Genomic DNA, 21,425 nt, shown 5'->3' on the forward strand with positions numbered 1-21,425 from the left:
AATCTTAATATCCAGTCCTTCAGGTCCTCCCAAAATGTTTTGGAGTACACACAGTAGAAAAACAGATTTTTTTCAATGTCCGTGTCACTGAAAATGCAGTTAAAATTAATATTAAATTGTATTCTTAATATTTCATTGGATAAATAAATATTATTCTGAATTTTAGAATGCTCTTCTTTTGTCTTATGGGATATTTTACTGTAGTTTTCCGTGAGTACAGGGGTCTTAAGTCTCAGTCTGTAGGCTATTATTTATAAATTCTTCATAATGATTAAGAAACTAAAATGTTGTTGATATTTCTGTTTTGTTTATTACACCCACAAAGTCAATGTGACTGGTAGATAACTATCTTGACCTGTGAAGCAGGTAGCGTAATTTATTCTCCCTTTAAGGTAAAAACATTTCAACGTATCGACAGATTTATTTATCCCTTTAGTCTTCAACGAAACTCGCCTGTGCGTTCGTCGCTTATTCCGTCCTTTATAGGCTGTTTTATTTAAATTTAACAAGCTTGCATGAGGTTCTACCGTCAAAGTGACAAAGGGGTTAAAAACCTCGCCACCTGCTCCTTCTGGGACTTGAAGTCTGCTTGGGTTTCTCTTCTAATGAAGGCGGAAGAGGAAGAATCGCCGAGAGAACTACAGCCGGGCTCTGCTGATACATAGACCGAGCACCGCCCACCCCGGCTTTCAGTCCTGTTTGTGAGGCAGGAAAACTTCCTGAATGACAGAAAGCACAACAAGACAGGGTGAGTAGTCCTCCTGCACCTATTAACTCTAACATCTGTGTGTTTTTCTGATATGTTTGACATCTGTGCCGGTTTATTATCAGACACTGAGCTAGCCACGTAGCGCTGATTAGCTTAGGGCGGTGTGGTTCACCTGCTGTGAACTGATAATCTCCATCAGCGCGTTAACACTACCTGTAGGTATCATTAGCGCCCTCACATTATCCACCTCATCGCCATGTTTCCCCTCCTTGGCAGCATTATTAATGCAGTTATGTGTCCAGCTGCGGCTCCAGACCCTCCTTCAGGAGTTTAGGAGGCAAACTCGAGGGAGTAGGGGAGACCGGGGTTGGCTGGTACACCCTGTACTGTAGTGTGGGGTGTGTGAGTGGTGTAGTGGAGGGTATATGAGAAATACCCACTTATTTTTCTGTCTCCACAGAGTATACCCACTTCTAAATCCCCTCTCCAAAGAAGGTTATGTGTACGTTAGTGCATTGTTTCAAGTGCATCACCCCCAGCACTACTAGAGACGATAGAGGGGTTAAAGGGGACATGTTTTACACTTTTAAGACAAGTTTATATTGTTCGCTGAGGTCCCCAAAACATGCCTGTGAAGTTTGTTCCTGAAAAAGCACTCCAGTATGGGATTTTTGTATGTCTAAAAACCTCTGTGTCTGTGACTTTAACTGTTACTGTGCTCTCTGACCCCGCCCCTCTCAGGAAATGGATGTAGCTTAGTAGATGTGGCTCTCCTCATCCTCCCCTCAGCTGAGAGGAGGATGAGGAGAGTAGGGCAGAACTTTCTTCCGAGTGGGGAGGGCCAACCGAACCTAGGGGCGGGGCTTGTTTCAACACACGTATTTCTGAAAGGGGGGGGGGGTGATTTTGTGCCAGGGGCACATATTTTTGTTGAAAAGCCTGAAAAAGTGATTTTTTTGCATAATACGTGACCTTTAACTCAAAGTAGTCGTCTCAGCCTAAATTTGGGCCAGCGGTGTAAAAATCTTCTCTTCTTTGACTGTTTATTTTTTAATGCTTCAACACCTTCAATACGCTGTAAACCCACGCTGAAAACCCACGCCAGATACCAGCTAATGCACGCACGTTTTCCACTCAGTGTGTCCTTGCTGTGCCGTGTGAATCCGGCAGTGTTGGATTATGACTTTTAAAATCCATTTAACAGGAAACCCAGCAGGGCGCCTGAGGATCCTTGAAAGTCCCAGACTGGACATTTGGATCTGAATGCCTTAAAAAGTCTGAGGTGGCTTTCACACGAGGGGCCTGGACCTGGATTTGAGTGCACTTGAGCCCAAAGTCGGGCTCGATTTGGTCAGTGTGAATGCAAACCAATCAGCTATATCAGATCACTAAACTGCCTTCTGTGGCGCAGCAGCTTGTTCACATTGTTCCTCAATGAAAGAAGGAAATCATCAGAATCAAGTCAACAAACGGTCTGTTATGACTCAATTTACGGATGAACACAAGGCGGAGTTAGAAAGATGAGATGCAAAGGCAATTAAAGTTTCCTGTCATAGTGATAACAGCATTTACAGCTGCCTGTACTTAAGCTGTGTGTCAGCCCTGCCCTGAGTGTGAGCAGACCTGAGTGGACCCTTCAGTGTTACAGAGATATTAATGAGTATGAAATGATCTAAGAAAATGAGAAGATATGAAATCAGCTGCAAGGAAAGGACTAATCATTGATGAAAGCTGTCCCAGAAAAACATTAGAATCAACATGATGCCTGTACGTAAACATCCAGAGGTCTCTGTCCATATGTTTGCTCTCTCTCATGTCTGCATCTCCTCCCCTTTCTCTGCAGAAGACTTAGCCCGGCTATGATTTTTAAACTCCTCTTTAGCGCCAGGGAAAAATAGAGATCTCATGTTAACAAATCAGCAGAATACTCCAACCAATAGATGCATGCATCTGTGTCCACGTGCATTATAGAGCAATGAATAAACACAGGATATGAAGAACTGGACAGCAAAAAGACAAGACAGTTCTTCTGAAAAGCTACAAATCCAGTCTGATGCAGAGAGAGACAGGAAGAGTTAGCACGATAGGTTAAAAAAAGTCTACGCGTTAATCCTCTTATTTTGGTCAAATCTGTAGGTTACACTGTTTGTGTGGCTTTCTGTAAGATGAGCTTTAGAGTGTCTTTATTCTGAAGGTGTTAAAGCAGTAAACAGACCTTTCCCATACTGTTTGTGTTTAACAGGAAACTACTCAGTTTTACAATGAAAAAACTCAAACACAAGCTAACTACAACACAAGCTCTAGAAAATAATGTTTTTAATATATATAAAAATGATGAATTATTTTGTATCCCTGTCTGAATCCCCACAGATTGTTGCAGATATTCTCCAGAATTCAGGGAATTTAGTGTTGGATGCTCAAAATGTCCTGGAGGACCCTCAGACCCCCTCTCTGATCTTAGAATATTCACTAAACCAGTTCTCTAACATCTGATCTACTGAATTGCCCGCTTAAAATTTTGTGCTGCCCACCCAGACAGGATGGCAGTGGCTATTAACTGAAGTTACAGTGGCCTCTAGTGGTGGGAGGTTCAAAAAGAGCATTATAGATGAAAAAATGAAAGCTAATGAGTCGATCCAACTTGTAAATCTTGCCCCGGCTAATTTGATAAGTTAATTTAACCGTTTAACCGCATGCATCCTGATAACCAATCTATTGGCTGAATAATCAGTCAGTTCATCTATAGGACCTTATGCGTATATGCACAGACAAACGGCTGTAAGAGACAGGAGCGTCGTCGAACAGAGTCGTTTACCTGCGCAGGAAGCCGCTATAGCACTGTCTAAGATTTATCATTAGCCTACAATAGTACCTGAAACTGAGGTGTAACAGTGACTTTTCTCAGTCTGGGGCAGTTTGAGGATTCTGTTTGTGTGCTTTAGGGCTGTTAAAATTATCTACAGTCCTGTTCAAATTTCATTTATTATTTTTTTTTTTTACAGATTTTGAATTATATTTGAATACTTATGCACATTTTTTTTTATTAATATGTAAAGCATTCAGTTGCTTTGATCACCATGTAGTTCCACATTTGTCCACTAGGGGACCCTCCAATATTGCATTACAGATTGCAGTGAAGAAATAATGAGCTTAAAGCAAAAGTAGTTAATGTTAATTTTTCTGTACTTTTTTAGCCCCCTAACCATTTAGAGGCCTTTAACAGGTATTTTGGTGCTGATGGTCAACTTCAAATGGACAAACGGGTTGGACATTAAATGTCAAACAAATATAAATTAAATTGCGCCGCTTACGGCGGTGATGACATCATGTTTATGATGAACAAAGCACTTAAAACATGTTGGTACTGTCTTGTTCCTACATGTTTTTACCTAAAAACATGAGGCGATCCACGTTTTCTGAATGGAGAACAGGAAGTTTTTGTTCACTATCGACCCAGCTGTGGAGAAAACCCTCTCCGCCCTGTTGGAGGTGACCGAGATGCACAGGTAACGGCGAGCCAGCTGAGACAGGAGAGGATACCTGAACCAGAAAAATTTCCACCATGACCGCGGGTTACTGTTGGTGGGCAGTGCAGTTTTACTCTCAGCATCTCTTGATGTAGCGAAGCCTCATTTGCCAAATCACAACCAGTGTGTGCACCACCTTAAGGGTTAAACATCCCCAATGTCAGCCATTGCTGCGCCTTTCTGTTTTGGTGTGAAAACTTTATTGTTCATCATGTAACGTGACTTGATGAAACATTTGGTTCCTACACCTACATATGGGTGAAGTAGAGGCCAAGAAGAGAGGGGAGAGACTCAAGAACGGTTATAAACAGCAAAAATATTTGAATAAACATGTTTGAATAGTAACTTCAGCTTTTGAATATTAATGAGTTTTTAAATATTCGAGTTATATTTGAAACCACAAAATTCGTTCCCATAGTGTGTTTACATCCTCATCTTAAAAGCTGATCTTTTTTTTATTAAAGCCCAAATGTAAAGAATGTTGGTTGTATTATAATCTTAACATAAAAATGTCATAATATCATACAAGTAATAGATAATGGATATGAAATTAAATATTCTTATTTCAGCTGCTGTCCAGAATGCTGCTAACCACATGCAGTGTTTGTGATTCAGTTTAATGTCACTTTTGAGGCTGAAAACCAACAAATACTTACTTCTTTGACGTCGAGACTGGCCCAAAAAAATAAAGGGAGAATGTTTGCCGTATTACATAACCCCGTGTCATAATGGGGACAAGGCCGGCTAATTCGTACGCTGTGATCAACTGCACATGCATGTTTCATAAATCCTCCGTGGGCCTTCGTGTAAGATGATTTCACCCAAATTGGAGCTTTTTTTGATGCAGTTTTAATAAATGAGGGCCGGTGTGCAAGCACATTTTAAAGTGAGCTAAATATCAAAAGTTTGTTCACATGCCTTTGTTTGTAACTCTGCAGTTATCCTTTGCAGGATGGGCCACTTCAAACATATGCAGGGTGCAGTAAAGAGTATACCCACTTCTGCAGGCACCACTGCACCAGTATAGCTCATGATCAATATATCTGACAGTGATCATTTCTACTTTAGATAGAAGCTTTAAGTCTTTCAGTGAAACAAGGACCCTTTCATTCTTATATTAACCAGCAAAGAAAGTCTGAGCCACAGTATATGGGAGGGTTGGAACTCATGCCTTATCATTGTATGTTGCATTAGCAATACATGCAGAATGTCTCAGTCACAGCGTGCACAAACCTTTGCCTGTGCATCAGGAGCAGCCACACTGGTGACTTTATGGAGAGGGCTTAGGCTGCTGCTGCTTCAGACCACAATCCAGGTGACTGCCTTGGGTACTTAGTTGAAGAGGAACACTGCTGCAAACCCCAGATGTTCTGTAAAAGTCCTGTATAGAAAGCTCAGTGTTCTTTATTTTACCTACTATAGTTCTCTCCATCACAGCTCCCTTTCTGTGCTAATTACACTTGGACCATCGCTGTTTCCAGCAGAGGACACAACAGAGCGCTCAGAAAGAGGAGGAGCTCTAATTATTTAGAAAGAGATAAAAAATAAACTAGCAACTCGTGTAGATTATCCATAAAATGAACAAAATCTATTTGTAAAACACATTACAGCAACAAAGCAATTCAAAGTGCTTCACACAGGACATTAAAATACAGTGACAAAGGGAAAAAGAAACAATGGAAACATTTTAAATGTAAAAGGTGATAATAACAGGAAATAAAACCCACAGAAGATAAAAACAGAGATATTAAAGTTAAAGCTACAGTGCAGAGTTGGAGTGAAAATAGAAAATCTGAAAAGTGATGAAGTTTTTTATTCAAAGGCAGCAGTGAACAGGTGTATCTTCAACCTTGATTTAAAAGAGCTCAGACTTTCTGAGGACCTGATGTTTTCTGGGAGTTTGTTCCAGATATGTGGAGCATAGAAACTGAACGCTGATTCTCCATGTTTAGTTCTGACTCTAGGGACACAGAGCACTAGGCTCCTTCTTGAGGACGGCCTGATCTAGGCAGATTTACACATGTGCCATATTACCTACATTTCTTGATGATGGATTGAACTGAACTCTGGGGGATGTTCAGAGCCTTGGAAATGTTTTTTTTTTCTTTTTTTATCCATCCCCTGACTCATACTTTTCAATAACATTTTCTCCGAGTTGCTTGGAGTGTTCCTTTATCTTCATGGTGTAATGGTAGCCAGGAATACTGATTAACCAGTGTCTGGACCTTCCAAAAAAAGATGTCTTTGCACTACAATCAAAAGAGTAAAACCTCTGAGGGGGTGAATTGCAGCTTGATGCTGGGAAAAACAAAAGAATTCCGAGATTAAAGTCAGAATTCCAAGATTACAGTCGGCTTTCACAGAATTCTGACGTTTTTCCTATATTCTGAGGAACAAAATGGATCTCAATAATTATTTTCAGTGCCCCTTTTTATCTCTTGAAACTTCATAAATCATAAATCAGTCTTTCTTCAGTAGCCTGAGTCTGTAATCTGGCAGCATCATAATTTTCTCTTAGATAATTTGTATTTGCTTTTTAATGGAGTAGTTTTATTTAGATCTGCCAAAGCTTCTTCTTCCAGGTTTTGTTTGGACCACTCACCCAGCAGGGATGGTGGATGTGCCTGAGGTAAAGCTCCACCAGAGAGGGCAGCAAACCCCTGCTTTTCAGGCCCATTCGTGCCAACAGAAGGCCCGTCTGAAACCACGTTATTGTGGTGTTTCTTTATGAGCCCCTTTGTCCATGACTGATCCTCCTCTCACAGTTGACTCAGGATCCGTTTTATCCTCTTAGTACTTGTGTTAAAGAAGGAATCAGAGGGCAAAGTGAAACGTCTTAGCAGCAGTTAAAGTGTAAACTCATTATCAGGTTATCGGGAGAAGTGATTTACTGCAACACTGAAGGCACACGCACCAGGACTAACTTGGTATGTGAGTGTGTCCCTGCCCTTCAATAAATGCTCTGTTGGCTGATGAGGATAATGAAAAACCACGTCATGGATCCTGTTAAAGTGTCACACAAACAATCGCTGTGGAAGAACAGGTCCTTGAGGCGTCATAGGCAGGCGTGTTTGTGTGAAACAAACACATGCCAATGAAAGAAGACATTATCCACCAAGTTTCGCTCCTTTTTGGCAGTATTACTGTAAAAACACTAAGTGTGAGTGCCAGTTTCTAAATGTATCCTCTGTATTTTTATTGCAGCAATAATATTGGAGAGGGTGTTCCTTATTAAGGTGTGACTCATGCCAGTTTTGTCACTATTGCACCCAGTGGAGCAGTAAAGCACCCAGCCTCCTTTATGTAGTGATCATGTGTGTGACTGAGCGGCTTTCTGGAAAGTGCTTCACATGGGCTTTTATGGGGTTTGATGGGTGGAATAAAGCCGGGCACTGTAGCAATCATTATAAAATGTACTCTATGAATTTATCACATCTCTTACCACATTTTACTCTTCATTTAAGAGCATTAAATGCAACATTAAAGCGGCTCTAACCTTTTTTTAAATCCCCTGCTTTCTCACTCTCTCCTCTTCCTCAGGTCCGCATCTCTTCCCGTTCTGTTGGTCTCGATGAGTGATTGAAGGCGCTGAAACTGGCATTAGTGGACAAGCACACAAACAAAGGGTCATTGATCGGTCAAGGATGACCATGGAAGACATGAAGAATGAAGCCGACGCTGCCTCAACAGTTTCGATGGCTCTCTACAGTGTCATGTATCCCGTCTTTGACCAGGTAAAGGAGGCCGGGTTTCAGCAGCCTTTAACTAAACAAGGCAGAGGTTTGTTGCATCAGCAGGAAATGTGGATGAGACTAGAAGATGAAGCACATTCCTGATCTGGTGAATTAGCCTGTCATCTTACAAACAGGTTGTGTGAACTGTAAATTATCTGCTTCAATAATTTGCTAATCCTTGAACATCTCTTATAAGTGCAGCCGATTTAACCCTTGTAACTCTAAGCCATTTAAGACATTTCAGTCTACCATTATTATTTATGTAAACATGCACATAGAATCTCAACCCTTTCAAGCACAATCAAGTTATAAAAGATCAAAAGGGAAATGCAATCTTATAGAACTTTATACAAATAACTCCAGATCAACTATGAGCAAGCCTTTTTCCATTTGCATTTAGTTCATACAGTCCTCGTCTAACAGGAGAAAAACTAACATGCTAACACGCACAACAAACTATCACTACCAGCTATCTCAAGGGAAAGTAGTTCAACGATAGTGGTTCCCAACCTTGGGTTCAGAGACCCCTAGGGGGTCGGCAAAGATCTCGGGGCGATGCGGGGCCCTGTCTGCTCTGACGTCAAACTTAGATGTACATGTTGCTGGCCAAAACATCCCATCTCCAAAATCAACACGTTTTCAGGGAATGAAAATAATAGATCTTTTAATTAATTTAACATTAAATGGTCTTTGTCAGGATCTTTTTGACACCTTTTTTTTTGCTTTAAAATTGTTTAAAATCATGCATGGGCCCTGCTGCAGTGGCCAGTAGATGTCTGCTTCAAGAATTGGCATGCCACGTTTGACTGATCTGGATAGGGCCCGTCGGTTGGGGCTGGTGTTCCGCAAAACCAAGTTGCGGCATTGTTTGGAGTGAACCCTAGCACCATCTCCAAACTGAAGGCCAAGCTCCATATTACGGGGAATGTCAGAGACAGGCTGCGAAGTGGGCGTCCCAAGAAGACAACACCCCAAGAATACCATTTTTTCACCCTGTCAGCAAGAACTCTATCCTCCAAGATGACAACACTCGCCCCCACAGAGCGGGGTTTATCAGAGACTACCTCCAGAATTTGGGAGTGGAGAGGATGGAATGTCCTGCCAGCAGTCCTGACCTCAACCCCATTGAACACTTGTGGGATCAGCTTGGGTGTGCTATTGATGCCAGAGTGACCAACACAACCACGTTGGCTGACTTGTGACGAATGCTGGTTGAAGAATGGGATGCCATCCCACAGCAGTGTGTGACCAGGCTGGTGACCAGCATGAGGAGGAGGAGCCAGGCTGTTGTGGCTGTGTATGGTTCTTCCACACGCTACTGAGGCTCCTGTTTGTTAAATGAATAAATTGTTAAATTGTCAATATGTCTTGTTTCTTCAAACTTCAATCGTCCAATCCACCAAACACCAGACAAGAGTCAATGGCAGAATCAGCTGTTTGGCATTGGCAGAGAAGATCTGGCACATTTGTCATGGGCGCAACCCACATACTCAGCTCTGCTGCTCATCCCAAAAATGCATGATCCTCACAAATGTGGCATCATTTAAAAGGGAAATAAACAGGCTTTCCAATGGTATAAGATTTATTACCAAGAAGCATTGTTACAATAAAGAAATACCAAACACAAATTCCCTTACCTTTTGTTTTAAGTTTAGATCTTCTGTGTATGTAGAACTCTTATGTCGGGATTTTTTCAACAAAACACTTAAAATTGATTTGTAATTTTTTCCATCTGGGTCTTGGGGGCACTTAGCTTGTCTGAGACATGAGTAAGGGGGCCATAAGGAAAAAAAGGTTGGGAACCACTGACTCGAGTAATAGAGTACTGTTGTTTCTTCTTTTTTGGAACTGTCCGATAAACGTCTTGTCCCTCTTTGATCTTTGGCTACTCTTATATCAATAAACATTATAAATAGTCACATTATCATGGAATAAGTGATGTGTATTCATAGTATCAAAGCTCTGAATAAACACCGCACTTTGCACATGGATTAAAAATGTTCTGGCAGAGATATTAATGCCAGGAGATGTCTGTAGGGTTGGCAAAAAGTAAGGTTCTAATCACAGTTTACTCCACAGAGATCTGTCTCTTGGTTCCTGAGATACTGTAGACAAAGCAGACGATTATAGGTGTGTCTACAAATTACAATTTCATGAAAAGTTCTTTTTTTTCCTGTAATTTAGTTTAAGAATGAAACTCTCACATATTACAGATTCATCATAACAAAGTGAAATATTTCAAGACTTTGCTGCTGGGATGTTATGAAGCCCAGGTTGCTCTGATAGCAGCCTTCAGCTAGTCTGGATTGTTGAGTCTTGTGTTTCTTATCTTCCTCTTGACATTTCTCCAGAGATTCTCTACAGGATTCAGGTCAGACCAGTTGGCTGGCCAATCAAACACAGTAATACCAGGGTGAGTAAACCAGTTTCTGGTAGTTTTGGCTTCACTGTGGACAGGTGCAAAGTCCTGCTGATGAAGATGGAAGCATGAAGGTCTTTAAAATCTCCTGGTAGATGGCTGACAGTGTTGACTCTGGACTTGATAAAGACCAGTGGGCTAACAGCAGCAGATGACGTAGACCTTAAACCATCACTGACTGTGGAGGCTGGAAACACTCGACCTCAAGCATATCGGACACTGGGCCTCTCTGATCTTCCTCCGCCAAAATTTACCAGTGAACCACTAAATTTATAACGTTGGTCCAGTTTTTCCCCTTGGCCCAGATGAGAAGCTTCTCACGATGTCTGTGGTTCAGGAGTGGCTCCACATTAAAAACCTACAACATGTAGTCAATTTCCTGGACCCGTCTGTGTGGTGGCTCTTGATTGTCTGACTCCAGTCTCAGTCCAGTCCTTGTGAAACTCCCCTAAGTTCTTGAGTCTGCTTTGTTTGACAATCCTCTGAAGGCTGAGCTCATCCCTGTTGCTTGTGCTCCTTTACTTCCCTCACTTTTCTCTTCCAGTCAACTTTCCATGAATCTGCTTTGATACAGCCGCTGAGAACAGCCTGCCCTTTCAGCAGTGACCTTCTGTCCTTGTGGAGGGTGTCAGTGATTGTCTTCTGGACATTTGCCAAGTCAGTCTTCCCCATGATTGTGGTTGTGTGCACTGAACCAAAGTGAGAGAATGAAGGCTCAGGAAACCTTTGAGAATTGGACTTTTCCACAGTATTCTTATATTTAGGGATAGTGGATTTTAGATTTTTGTAAGCTGTAAGCCGAAATCATGAAGACAAAAGTTTTACTTTGTATGAGATGGATCTGTAATATGTGGAGGTTGAACTTTCTGAATTAAATCACAGGGAAGAAATTAACTTTTACATGATAGTCTAATTTTTTAGATGCACTAGTATTTGTTGCCATGCTCAGGGTCTCTCACGTTGAAAACAATCAATCTGTGTGTTTTAAACAATTAAATCATTACTGCCTGCATACTCTGAATTGGGACTGAACCACAGACTAAAGTATTCTGCGAGCAGATAGACGGACAAAACTTGTTTGGAGTTTCAGGTAGTAACAAGTTTTTTAATACCACAACATCAGCCCCGAAGAATAGAAAAGACTTCTATTGTCCTGAGATGAGGAATACGGATGGACCGGCTCAGCACAGCTTTTCAGAACACAATAACACGGCGTCCTCCTCTGATATTGAAGGAAACCTGGCTTGTATGTACTCTCTGCAGAATTACGTTTCAGGACAGAGGAGAGGCCATGATAAGAGGGCAGTGTGATATTCTGTGTGACTGAAATATGTGTGTTGTAACTTTCAGCTGGAGAGCATCAACTCAACGGCGGCACAGACCTTGAGAGAAGCTTTTATAAAGGTAAAAAGTTTTCTATTTCTTCTATTGTTACTCTTTTTTATGGTATTGACTGCGATCTTTCTTGTAATGGCTCTGCCCAAACTTTTTTAAGACCACAGACTTGTTGTTGATTTGTAGATTTAATAGATTTCAGTCCCACTGTAGACCAAGGCTGGCTGTGATTGCTTTCAGCTCAGCTGTAATTTGTGTTTCAGGCTGAGAGGGAGAACCCAGGACTGACCCAGGACATCGTCATTAAGATACTGGAGAAGAAAAAATTAAGGATCAACTACAATGAGTGTTTGCTTCGGATGGCTGGAGATGACGTGGAAGGTAAGAAACTCATATCCTTTGTTTTATTTATGTTGGTATATCTGTGACGCAGCACCAGCACGTGAATTTTGGCTGAGTCTTCATCAGAAGAAATCACAGCTTAATTATTTAAGACTATGGTGCCTTTTTTGCGAGCCATCTTTTATGCCCTCTTTTTGATGTACTAGATGGATTATTATTTATTTACATTCATAATGGAGGGAGGGAGAGGTCATCAATCAGCCTTTAATGAGGGAGAGCACGGCGCTCAGCTCGCTCTACTGACAAGCTCGTCTCAGCAGAAAAGATATTTTATAAATGATTGGACCATGTAGGAACTTTAAACACTACCTCCTGTCTTTTCCATGTTTGTTTCTTAATATTTGTCTGTCTCAGTATGAAATATTGAAATGGTACTGAAGCAGACAATGGCACTCTCATCATCATCACCAGTGTCTCTGTGGATCAGATCAATGAAGGAGAGAAAAAACTTTAACCTGGATCCAAGTTTAGTCCCCTTTTCTTCTCTTTTGTTTCTGTTGTTGCCCTCTCTGTCCTACAGTGAGCTGTAAATCAGTCGTGGGTAAGGTGTCTTCATTAGTTTAGGATCAGGGGTGAATCCAGACTTTTAGATATGGGCGCCCAGGCCCTGATATGTGCAGGAGGACAAAAAAGGCTCAGCGTTAGTTCATGCAGGACTAGGGATGAGTACTGAATTTGATACTTTTATAGGTTTCGACCAAATTCCATCGGTACTCTAAAGTACTGATTCACATAAAATCAAATGGTACCATGTTTCGGTACCTAAACGCATCCTGTGACTGCAAGAGTAGTCAATTTTCCATGCCTGACGCGAACGCAGCATTGCACGCACAAGAGTGATAACGTCAGTAGTGGCTAACTGAATCAACAAAACAAGCATAGCTGATAGGAAGCGGTCGAAGGTAGCGCTCCACTTGTTAAAATACGATGCAGATTATGTTGCAATATTTGTGACATGAAGTGAAAGGTTTACCACTGCAAAACTTCTAATCTGAGGAAGCAGTGTGATGATTGATGATGCAGATCAGCTCCTGCTGTTTGCTGCTCGTTCGCCCCCCTCCTTCCCTCTTGTACTGACTCCTCACTTTAAACACCGTGATTTGCCCGTTTATCATGTGGATATCAACCACGGAAATATGCCAGATACAGGCATACGTTTGTTCGCTCAGCCACCTAACAGACACGGGATTAAGGCACGGTATGGACTGCCTGGAGCGAGTGCATCCTAAAAGTCAAGAGTATCTTGCTGCAGACAAAATGGCTGACATACATCCAGTCCATACCGGAAGTCTCAACCGGTCCATACGTCTAAGGTTAGGCTTAGGCGTTTTTAACCCGAGTGGTTAGGTTCAGGGTAAGGCAGTGGGGATGGTGATATATTTGAGATTCAGCACCAAAGGTTAGGCTTAGGCGCGAAAAAGAATGACAAACGCTGGCAGCTGAGTACAACACGATGTAGAAACTTCCGCTTGGGACTTCTGGCATGGATTGGATGTATAGCATCGGCCATCTTGACTGCAGTTGGGTCCTTCTCCTAAAAGTTGCTCTCTATCTCTCTAACTTGGCACAGCTGGTGCCGTATGAAGCGCTGCCTCAGGTGTGTGACATTTTTTTCATATAAAGGCTCTGTTATGCTTCTGCGTGGACAGGCGCATAATTGTGAGGATCGACTCTTCTCTTACCAGGGAGAGATGACATGTTAGTTTAGTTGGAAAAAGAACTGCATGAGGAAAGAAGATGTGAAGTACACGTGGTTTATGCTAGAGGAAGTAGTTTGTTTACTTTCATTTGTAAAACTAAAAATACTACAATTTTATACTGTTTCACATATCAATGGCACAAATTTCAGGCTAAAGAAATATTGCACCTTGTGCGATTTTAAAATTGCAGCAGGCCCTATTAATCTAATTTTCGATTAATTGCCCAGCCCTATATCACATCATGGGAAAACACTGTTTGATGGCAGAGAAGGGGGACCATTCTCCAGCTGATCTCCAGTGAACCTTAGCCCATAAATGATGCTGATTGGTCCAATAATTTTCTGACCTTGGACAAACTTATTGGCTTGAAGCTTTGCAAGGTGGATCAACTTTGATACAGAGATGGAGTCCATAAAAAACATTGTAATGGTTTTAAAAAATGCAGAGAAAAAAAACAACTTTAAATTGTAAATAATGAGGGGTAGTGGGTGTAAAGTAAATAAGAGAAATATATTCTAATTGATCGTGACTTTGAATTAAAAGAAAGAGTAAAAAAAACTAACTTCAAAATGGAGTTTTGCCTCATTTGTTCCTGTTTCTTTCTCTAAAAAGACAGCTACCACCTTAGCTACCAAATTTCTCTGCAGGACACAGAAGAAAAAAACAGAAATGTAGACTATGACTATGTAAAATCCAGACATTTAATTGCTCTGTGAAGAGAACACCAAAGCAAACAGGATGAAAACCACCACAGCTTTGCTTTGGCTTCTGTGAATCTATTACTGCAGTTATCCACTGGGGGGAGCTGTTTCTCCACTAATCAGCAGCTCTGAAGTCCTCAAACGTTCCTCCCTTTCTGTCTGTAATTGAATTCCTAGTGCCATGTACAGTGATTGATGGTAGTAATGAATTCACACATGCACACGCACACTTTGGATGAATTTTAAATTTACCTCCTGCATGGCTCAGTCCAAGTTCTACCTTATTCCTGCTTTCACTTAACAACCTTAACACAGTTGCTTTAAACTACATGCACAAACACATTTCTGCTCCATCCTCTATTCACTTGCACTCTGTGTTTTTTTCAAATGTGCCTGTGTTATTAATTGCTTCATTTCACTCTCCCCTGCTGCTTTTTTGAACGTGTGTTGACGGTGCCTGTCACAGAAGAGTTTGAGGTCTCTATTTTTCTTGTCCTCTTTGTATTTTCAGACTTCATGATTGACAGGCAAGAGCCCGAGTTCCAGGAGCTAAACGAAAGGGCCCGAGCTCTGAAACACATCCTCAGCACCATACCAGACGAGATCAATGACAGAGTGGGTTTCCTGCAGACCATCAAGTAAGAGACCCCACTGGGAAAATGTGTCTGAGATCATGTGTGCATGGAGGGTTTACCACGCCAGACCTTTATAGTAGATAATGTAGACAACCATTGTTTGATCTCTATATCTAGCCCTCTACTCCTTGGTAACTGTCCTTCCTGTTTCCCTGTAAATATACAGCAGATCATGTGAGTGTAACTCCAAATCTCTCTCTCTCTCCAAATCAGCTAACATTAGCTGTCCCACCAAGACACATCAACAAAGAGTCTAACAAAAAGAGATAAATGACATGTTTTATGCATTCTGTTCTGCCTTTCTAGATCAGCACCAATGTTATGTTTTCAGTGGATATTAATGCAAGTTACCTTATGTTGCAGAATAGCAATAGCAATTCTGTTATGTTGCACCCTGATACAGTCATTTAAGTGAATTTTTTCTCATTGATCTATATTCAGTACCCCCCAATCATGACAAAGTGAAAACATAGTTTTAGAAATTATTGCAAATTCTCAGACTTTTTGTAACAACACAGAAGGTGTTGTTACAAAAGGTAAGGTTGGTTGTTGCTCTGATATACACTATATTGCTAAAAGTATTCACTCAGTCATCCAAATAATTGAAATCAGGTGTTCCAATCACTTCCATGTCCACAGGTGTATAAAATCATCACCTAGGCATGCAGACTGTTTCTACAAACATTTGTGAAAGAATGGCTCGCTCTCAGGAGCTCAGTGAATTCCAGCGTGGTACTGTGATAGGATGCCACCTGTGCAACAAGTCCAGTGGTGAAATTTCCTCACTCCTAAATATTTCACAGTCAACTGTCAGTGGGATTATAACAAAGTGGAAGCCATTGGGAACGACAGCAACTCAGCCACCAAGTGGTAGGCCATGTAAAATGATGGAGCGGGGTCAGTGGATGCTGAGGCGCATAGTGCAGAGGTCACCAACTTTCTGCAGAGTCAATGGCTACAGACCTCCAAACTTCACATGGCCTTCAGATTAGCTCAAGAACAGTGGTTCATGGAATGGGTTTCCATGGCTGAACAGCTGCATCCAAGCCATACATCATAAAGGGTAATACAAAGCGTCAGATGAAGTGGTGTAAAGCACGCCGCCACTGGAGACACATTCTCTGGAGTGGTGAATCGCCCTTCTCCATCTGGCAATCTGATGGAGGAGTCTGGGTTTGGTGGTTGCCAGGAGAACAGTACTTGTCTTACTGCATTGTTCCAAGTGTAAAGTTTGGTGGAGGGGGATTATGGTGTGGGCTTGTTTTTTCAGGAGCTGGGCTTGTCCCCTTAGTTCCAATGAAGGAACTCTGAATTCTTCAGCATTCCCAGAGATTTTGGACAATTCCATGCTCCCAACTTTGTGGGAACAGTTTGGGGATGGCCCCTTCCTGTTCCAGCATGACTGTGCACCAGTGCACAAAGCAAGGTCCATAAAGACATGGATGAGAGAGTTTGGTGAGGATGAACTTGACTGGCCTGCACAGAGTCCTGACCTCAACCCCCTAGAACACCTTTGGGATGAATTAGAGCAGAGACTGAGAGCCAGGCCTTCTCGTCCAACATCAGTGTGTGACCTCACAAATGCGCTTCTGGAAGAATGGTCAAAAATTCCTATAAACACACTCCTAAACCTTGTGGAAAGCCTTCCCAGAAGAGTTGAAGCTGTTATAGCTGCATAGGGTGGACCGATGTCATATTAAACCGTATGGATTAAGAATGGGATGTCACTTAAGTTCATATGTGAGTCAAGGCAGGTGAGCGAATACTTTTGGCAACATAGTGTACATTGTCAGCTTCTGTAGAGAGGTGTGTGCCTTTTGAAATCATGTCCAATCAGTTAAATTTACCACAGGTGGACTCCAATCAAAGTATACATCTCAGCAACGATCCGGAGGAATGGGAGGAACCTGAGCTAAATTTACAGTGTTGTTGCAACGGATCTGAAGGATTAAGCCAATGAAATAATTACGTTTTTTTATTTTTCATAAATTTGTACAAAAAATCTAAAATTCTGTTTTCCCTTTGACATTGGGTTCTGAGTGTAGATTAATGAAAAATATGACATGATGATAAATGATTTTTTTCCACTGTAGCATCAGGCTGCAACAAAACAAAAGTGAAAAAAGTGAAGAGGGTCTGAATACTTTCTGTATTTAATGTAGTCGTGATGATTCAGCTCTGAGGCCCCTGCATGCCCGTAAATACCCATGACCACTGCTTTAAACCAACACAATAAAGACAGAAGGGGGAAGACGTTAAATTTTCTCTTGGCCTGCTGTGCCATTATTTTGATCGAATTCAATTCTCCCATTGGCTCACTGCTTAAGTTACTTACCCAGTGGAGGGCTTAGCAATAAAATCATTTCAAAGGAAATACTAAAAAATCAAAGTCATGCAGCAGCACACTTCCAGTTCTTAGGAGGGGGAGAAAAAGTTGTAGGTGGCGAAGCACGTTTTGGAGAAAAGGGAGACATCAAGCAGGATAAATAGTCAGACAAGTAAAGTGATAACGATAAAAATGGACAGATTTCAAACAGTGGTGAATGGTAACAGAAAGGGTTGTTTCCAGATGACGTCATGTCTCAGGGAAGACTCCAGATAGGGGGCAGTAAGAGATTTCTTTATCGAAATCAAAATCCCAAAGTTTTGTGTCATTTGAGACTGTGCGAGATGTTGATACTGAGGGGAAAAAACATCTTAAGCTACTTTTGTGTCTCAAGTAATGAAATATTCAGTCAAAAAATTTAAAACTCAAAGACTATTGACAGCAGACATAGATTGAATGCCTCTTTGTAAAATCAGAACCAGAGTTGGCAAGGCCCATTTTAACAACATGTTGGTTTAGCTCAGTTTGGCACAGTTTGCTATAGCCTATCTCTGTCGATAGAGAAAGAAAAACAAAGTAAATCTTTATTACTGGACTAATTTGCATTGTTTGAGGGAATCGAGGCAGTAGCTATGAGTGTGGTTTAGCTGTACCTTAATCCAGTTAGCATGACTGCCACCGGTGAAACAAGTATTTCAGAAGAAGCTGGCTTTACCAGAAAGAACTGCACTGGAACCTTTGCTATGCAGAAAAGTTTTTTGCCCTTCTTTCAATGAGCCTCTGCATGGGTTTGGGGTAAGGCAGAGCATTTACTCATGATTTTGTTAAATCGTATTGTGGCTTATTGCAATTTTTAAATCACAGAAGGTGCAAAATACCGGTTTGATAAAGTTTTGTTTTTGCAGCAGTGCGGTTACGCTCTACACATCCTGCAAACATTTGTATCATTTTTAGAATAGTTCCTCCTGTCTGTATTACTGGATATGTTTTTCTTTTTAAAAATGAGTATGACGTAAAAATTATCTTCTTCAATACTGCAGTTCATATCTCATTTGCAAGGAGTCAGAACATTCCAAATTAGAAATAGTTCAGCCCTAGTTTGCAGTGATTACAGGTATGGTTTAGTTGTACTGAAAGCTGGTAGATAGCTGCTGCCGCCAGTGAAGCTACAGTTCAGAGTTCAGTTTTTACCAGCATGTCTTTTTTTCCAGAAGAGCAAAGAATCACACTGAAACTTTCTCCTGGTGGAAAAGATTAAAGTAAAAGTAGAGTAACTTTGGTTAAAATTGACTTAAGTAGAAGCAAAAGTACTTAAAACTAGATTACAATGTTTTTGTAGACTAAAACTAGACTAAGACCAGAGTTGGAAATTAACTCTTTTGCCTACCCATTACAGTCGCTGGTAGATTAAAAAATCTCCCAGCCAGTTTATTCAAACAAGCAGCAAAATTGCATGAGGTATAGTATAATAGCTGAGGCTTATAGGCTGTTTAATTTATGGAGTAAGGATGTCCCTTAGCTTCTGTTTCCCCATTCGGCTAAACGCTGATTTAAATTGAATTTAACCAACTAGTCTAAAGAGGAGAAAGCCCTTAGAAAACAGTCCAGTTCCTCACAGGGTGATTGTGTCAGTGGCTGTCTGAAAACACCCAGAATCTGGGGCCAGACTTGAAAAACACTGTTCACAGACACTCTCCATCAAATCTGACTGAGCTTGAGCTATTTGGTAAACAGGAATGGGCAAAATTTTCAGTCTCTAGATGTTCAAAGTTGGTAGTCCTACCCCAAAAGACTTTCAGCTGTAATTGCAGGGAAAGGTGGCTCTACAAAGTATTGACTCCAGGGGGCGGAATACTTTTTCACACCACACTTTTCAGATTTTTATTTGTAAAAAATGTTGAAAGCCATGAATAATTTTCCTTTCACTTAACAATTATGCACCACCTTATGTTGATCTATTGCATGAAATCCCAATAAAATACATTTACGTTTGTGTTTGTAATGTGAAGAAATGTGGAAAAGTACAGGGGGTATGAATACTTTTGCAAACCACAGTATATCCAAGCTAATCACTGCACTGGAGGAAGCCATTGCAAATGGCTAGCATAAGTAAACCCCACCCATAGCTACCACCTCTTTCTCCTCAAATGATGCTGATTGGTCTAAACAGTGTTCCATTTGGCACAAACGTTGCTGATTGAAACTTTTCAAGATGGATTTGTGCATATGCTAATTTCCCACCCTGGCTAAAACTATAGGGAATAAAATAACTACAATGTGGCTAAAACTAAAGGTAATTTTAATATAAAGACTAAGACTGAATGTAGAATAGCTGCCAAAATTAATACTGTATGCAAAGGTTGTATGAAACAGTCTCTGTGGCATGAGGTTGCTGTTTCTTGGACCAGAATGATGTTGTACATTCTCCACCACTGATTAGAGGTTTTGTTTTTCATAACATGAAGCTGTTTGTGTTTGCCGCTCTCAGAGACATCGCCAGTGCCATCAAGGAGCTGCTCGACACAGTAAACACCGTCTTCAGGAAATACCAGTATCGAAACAGACGGGTGAGTAGATACACGAGGAGGAAAAATTGCATGCATACGAATGTTTGTGTGAAATGAGCGGAGCTGAAAAGCTGTCTGTGTTTATTGGTTAGGCTCTGGAACGGCAGAAGAAAGAGTTTGTGAAATACTCCAAGAGCTTCAGTGACACGCTCAAAACGTACTTCAAAGATGGAAAGTATGACACTGTTTCTTGTTGATTCTCTGTTTTTTGCACTTTTTCTGTTTCCTTCTTTCTCTGTCTCCTCACTCACTTGTTCAGGTTTTTTCCATTGCCACATTTAACAGTGGTACGTGCACATGCCATCCACACGCACAGACACTCTGTCACCAGCATGTAAATGGTTGTCGTTTGATCACAGACCCGCTTCTATCAAATCCACCAGTGCTGAATAATTCCCTTGACCCATTTCCTGTGGATTCATGCTGGCTTGTATTCTCTGAAGCCTGACATTCTCCATTCCCACCAGATCAAAGTCTTTCCTGGATCAATCCTAATATTGTTGCCATGGTTTCTTTGCTGTATGATTGACACACGTGTCCTTGTGTCTCTGTCACGCTTGTTTCCAGAGCGATAAACGTGTTTGTCAGCGCCAACCGGCTCACTCACCAAACCAACATGATCCTGCAGGCCTTCAAGACGGTGGTGTAGCAGCTGGAGAGGACGTTTTGATTAGAGAAGCGGTGATGTGAGGCTTTGTAATTTGTAAAGACATTTTATTATTTTGGCTGTATAATTTATAATTCTGTGGCTTTGAGGGGAGATCAGCTAGTCTGAGGTTCAAAGCAAATCAGGTTGACAGTAATTGCTGGGGATTTTTACCTCTCTTTTATGTGGTTCTTTTATCAGATTCTTAAGTCGATATTCCTTCCTTCTTTTATATATTTCCCTCTTTTTTCAGCACTGTGCAGCTCTGAAAAACTGAGAAAAATGTGATTATTTCCCATGTCCTTAAAAGTTTGCAGATTGCACAGATCTGGAGGAAATGTAGTGAAAAGAATTTTTATTAAGTTTTAAAATGCATTCCTTTTTTATTCTTTTTTTTTTGTAAAATATCATCTAGACCTGTAAGGTATCAGACATTTGGGGTTAATATCCTCACTCTATCAGAATCCATCATATTCATTGTGGATCAGATAAGTTTCAACCTCATGTAGAAACCAAGGTGTGCAGTAACGCTGATGCATTAGAAGTAGAGGCTGTGTTCACTGTCTGCTTTCTTTATCCTGTCTGCTTCACCACATGCATCATAAACACGACACTAAAGTGAGCAGTAACTCAGCGGCTGTGGTGTCTTTATTTCTACAACACTTTCACAACACATGTGCCAACTTCATGTTGACTATTAACAGTCTGTGAAAAACCACACGGC

At 41.1% G+C, this 21,425-nt stretch overlaps 1 protein-coding gene across 1 annotated transcript; it reads left to right on the top strand.

Annotated features, from left to right (window-relative positions):
- The first annotated feature begins 644 nt into the window (after nt 1-644).
- pdcd10a (programmed cell death 10a) lies at nt 645-21,330 on the top strand. Its single transcript, XM_041808028.1, has 8 exons — nt 645-748; nt 7,777-7,970; nt 11,740-11,793; nt 11,988-12,105; nt 15,039-15,165; nt 19,977-20,055; nt 20,148-20,230; nt 20,623-21,330. The coding sequence occupies exons 2-8, from the start codon at nt 7,881-7,883 to the stop codon at nt 20,702-20,704; spliced, it is 633 nt and encodes a 210-aa protein (XP_041663962.1). The 5' UTR covers nt 645-748; nt 7,777-7,880; the 3' UTR covers nt 20,705-21,330.
- The last annotated feature ends 95 nt before the right edge of the window (nt 21,331-21,425 follow it).

This window comes from Cheilinus undulatus, linkage group 2 (genome assembly GCF_018320785.1).
Source record: "Cheilinus undulatus linkage group 2, ASM1832078v1, whole genome shotgun sequence".
Classification (NCBI taxonomy): domain Eukaryota; kingdom Metazoa; phylum Chordata; class Actinopteri; order Labriformes; family Labridae; genus Cheilinus; species Cheilinus undulatus.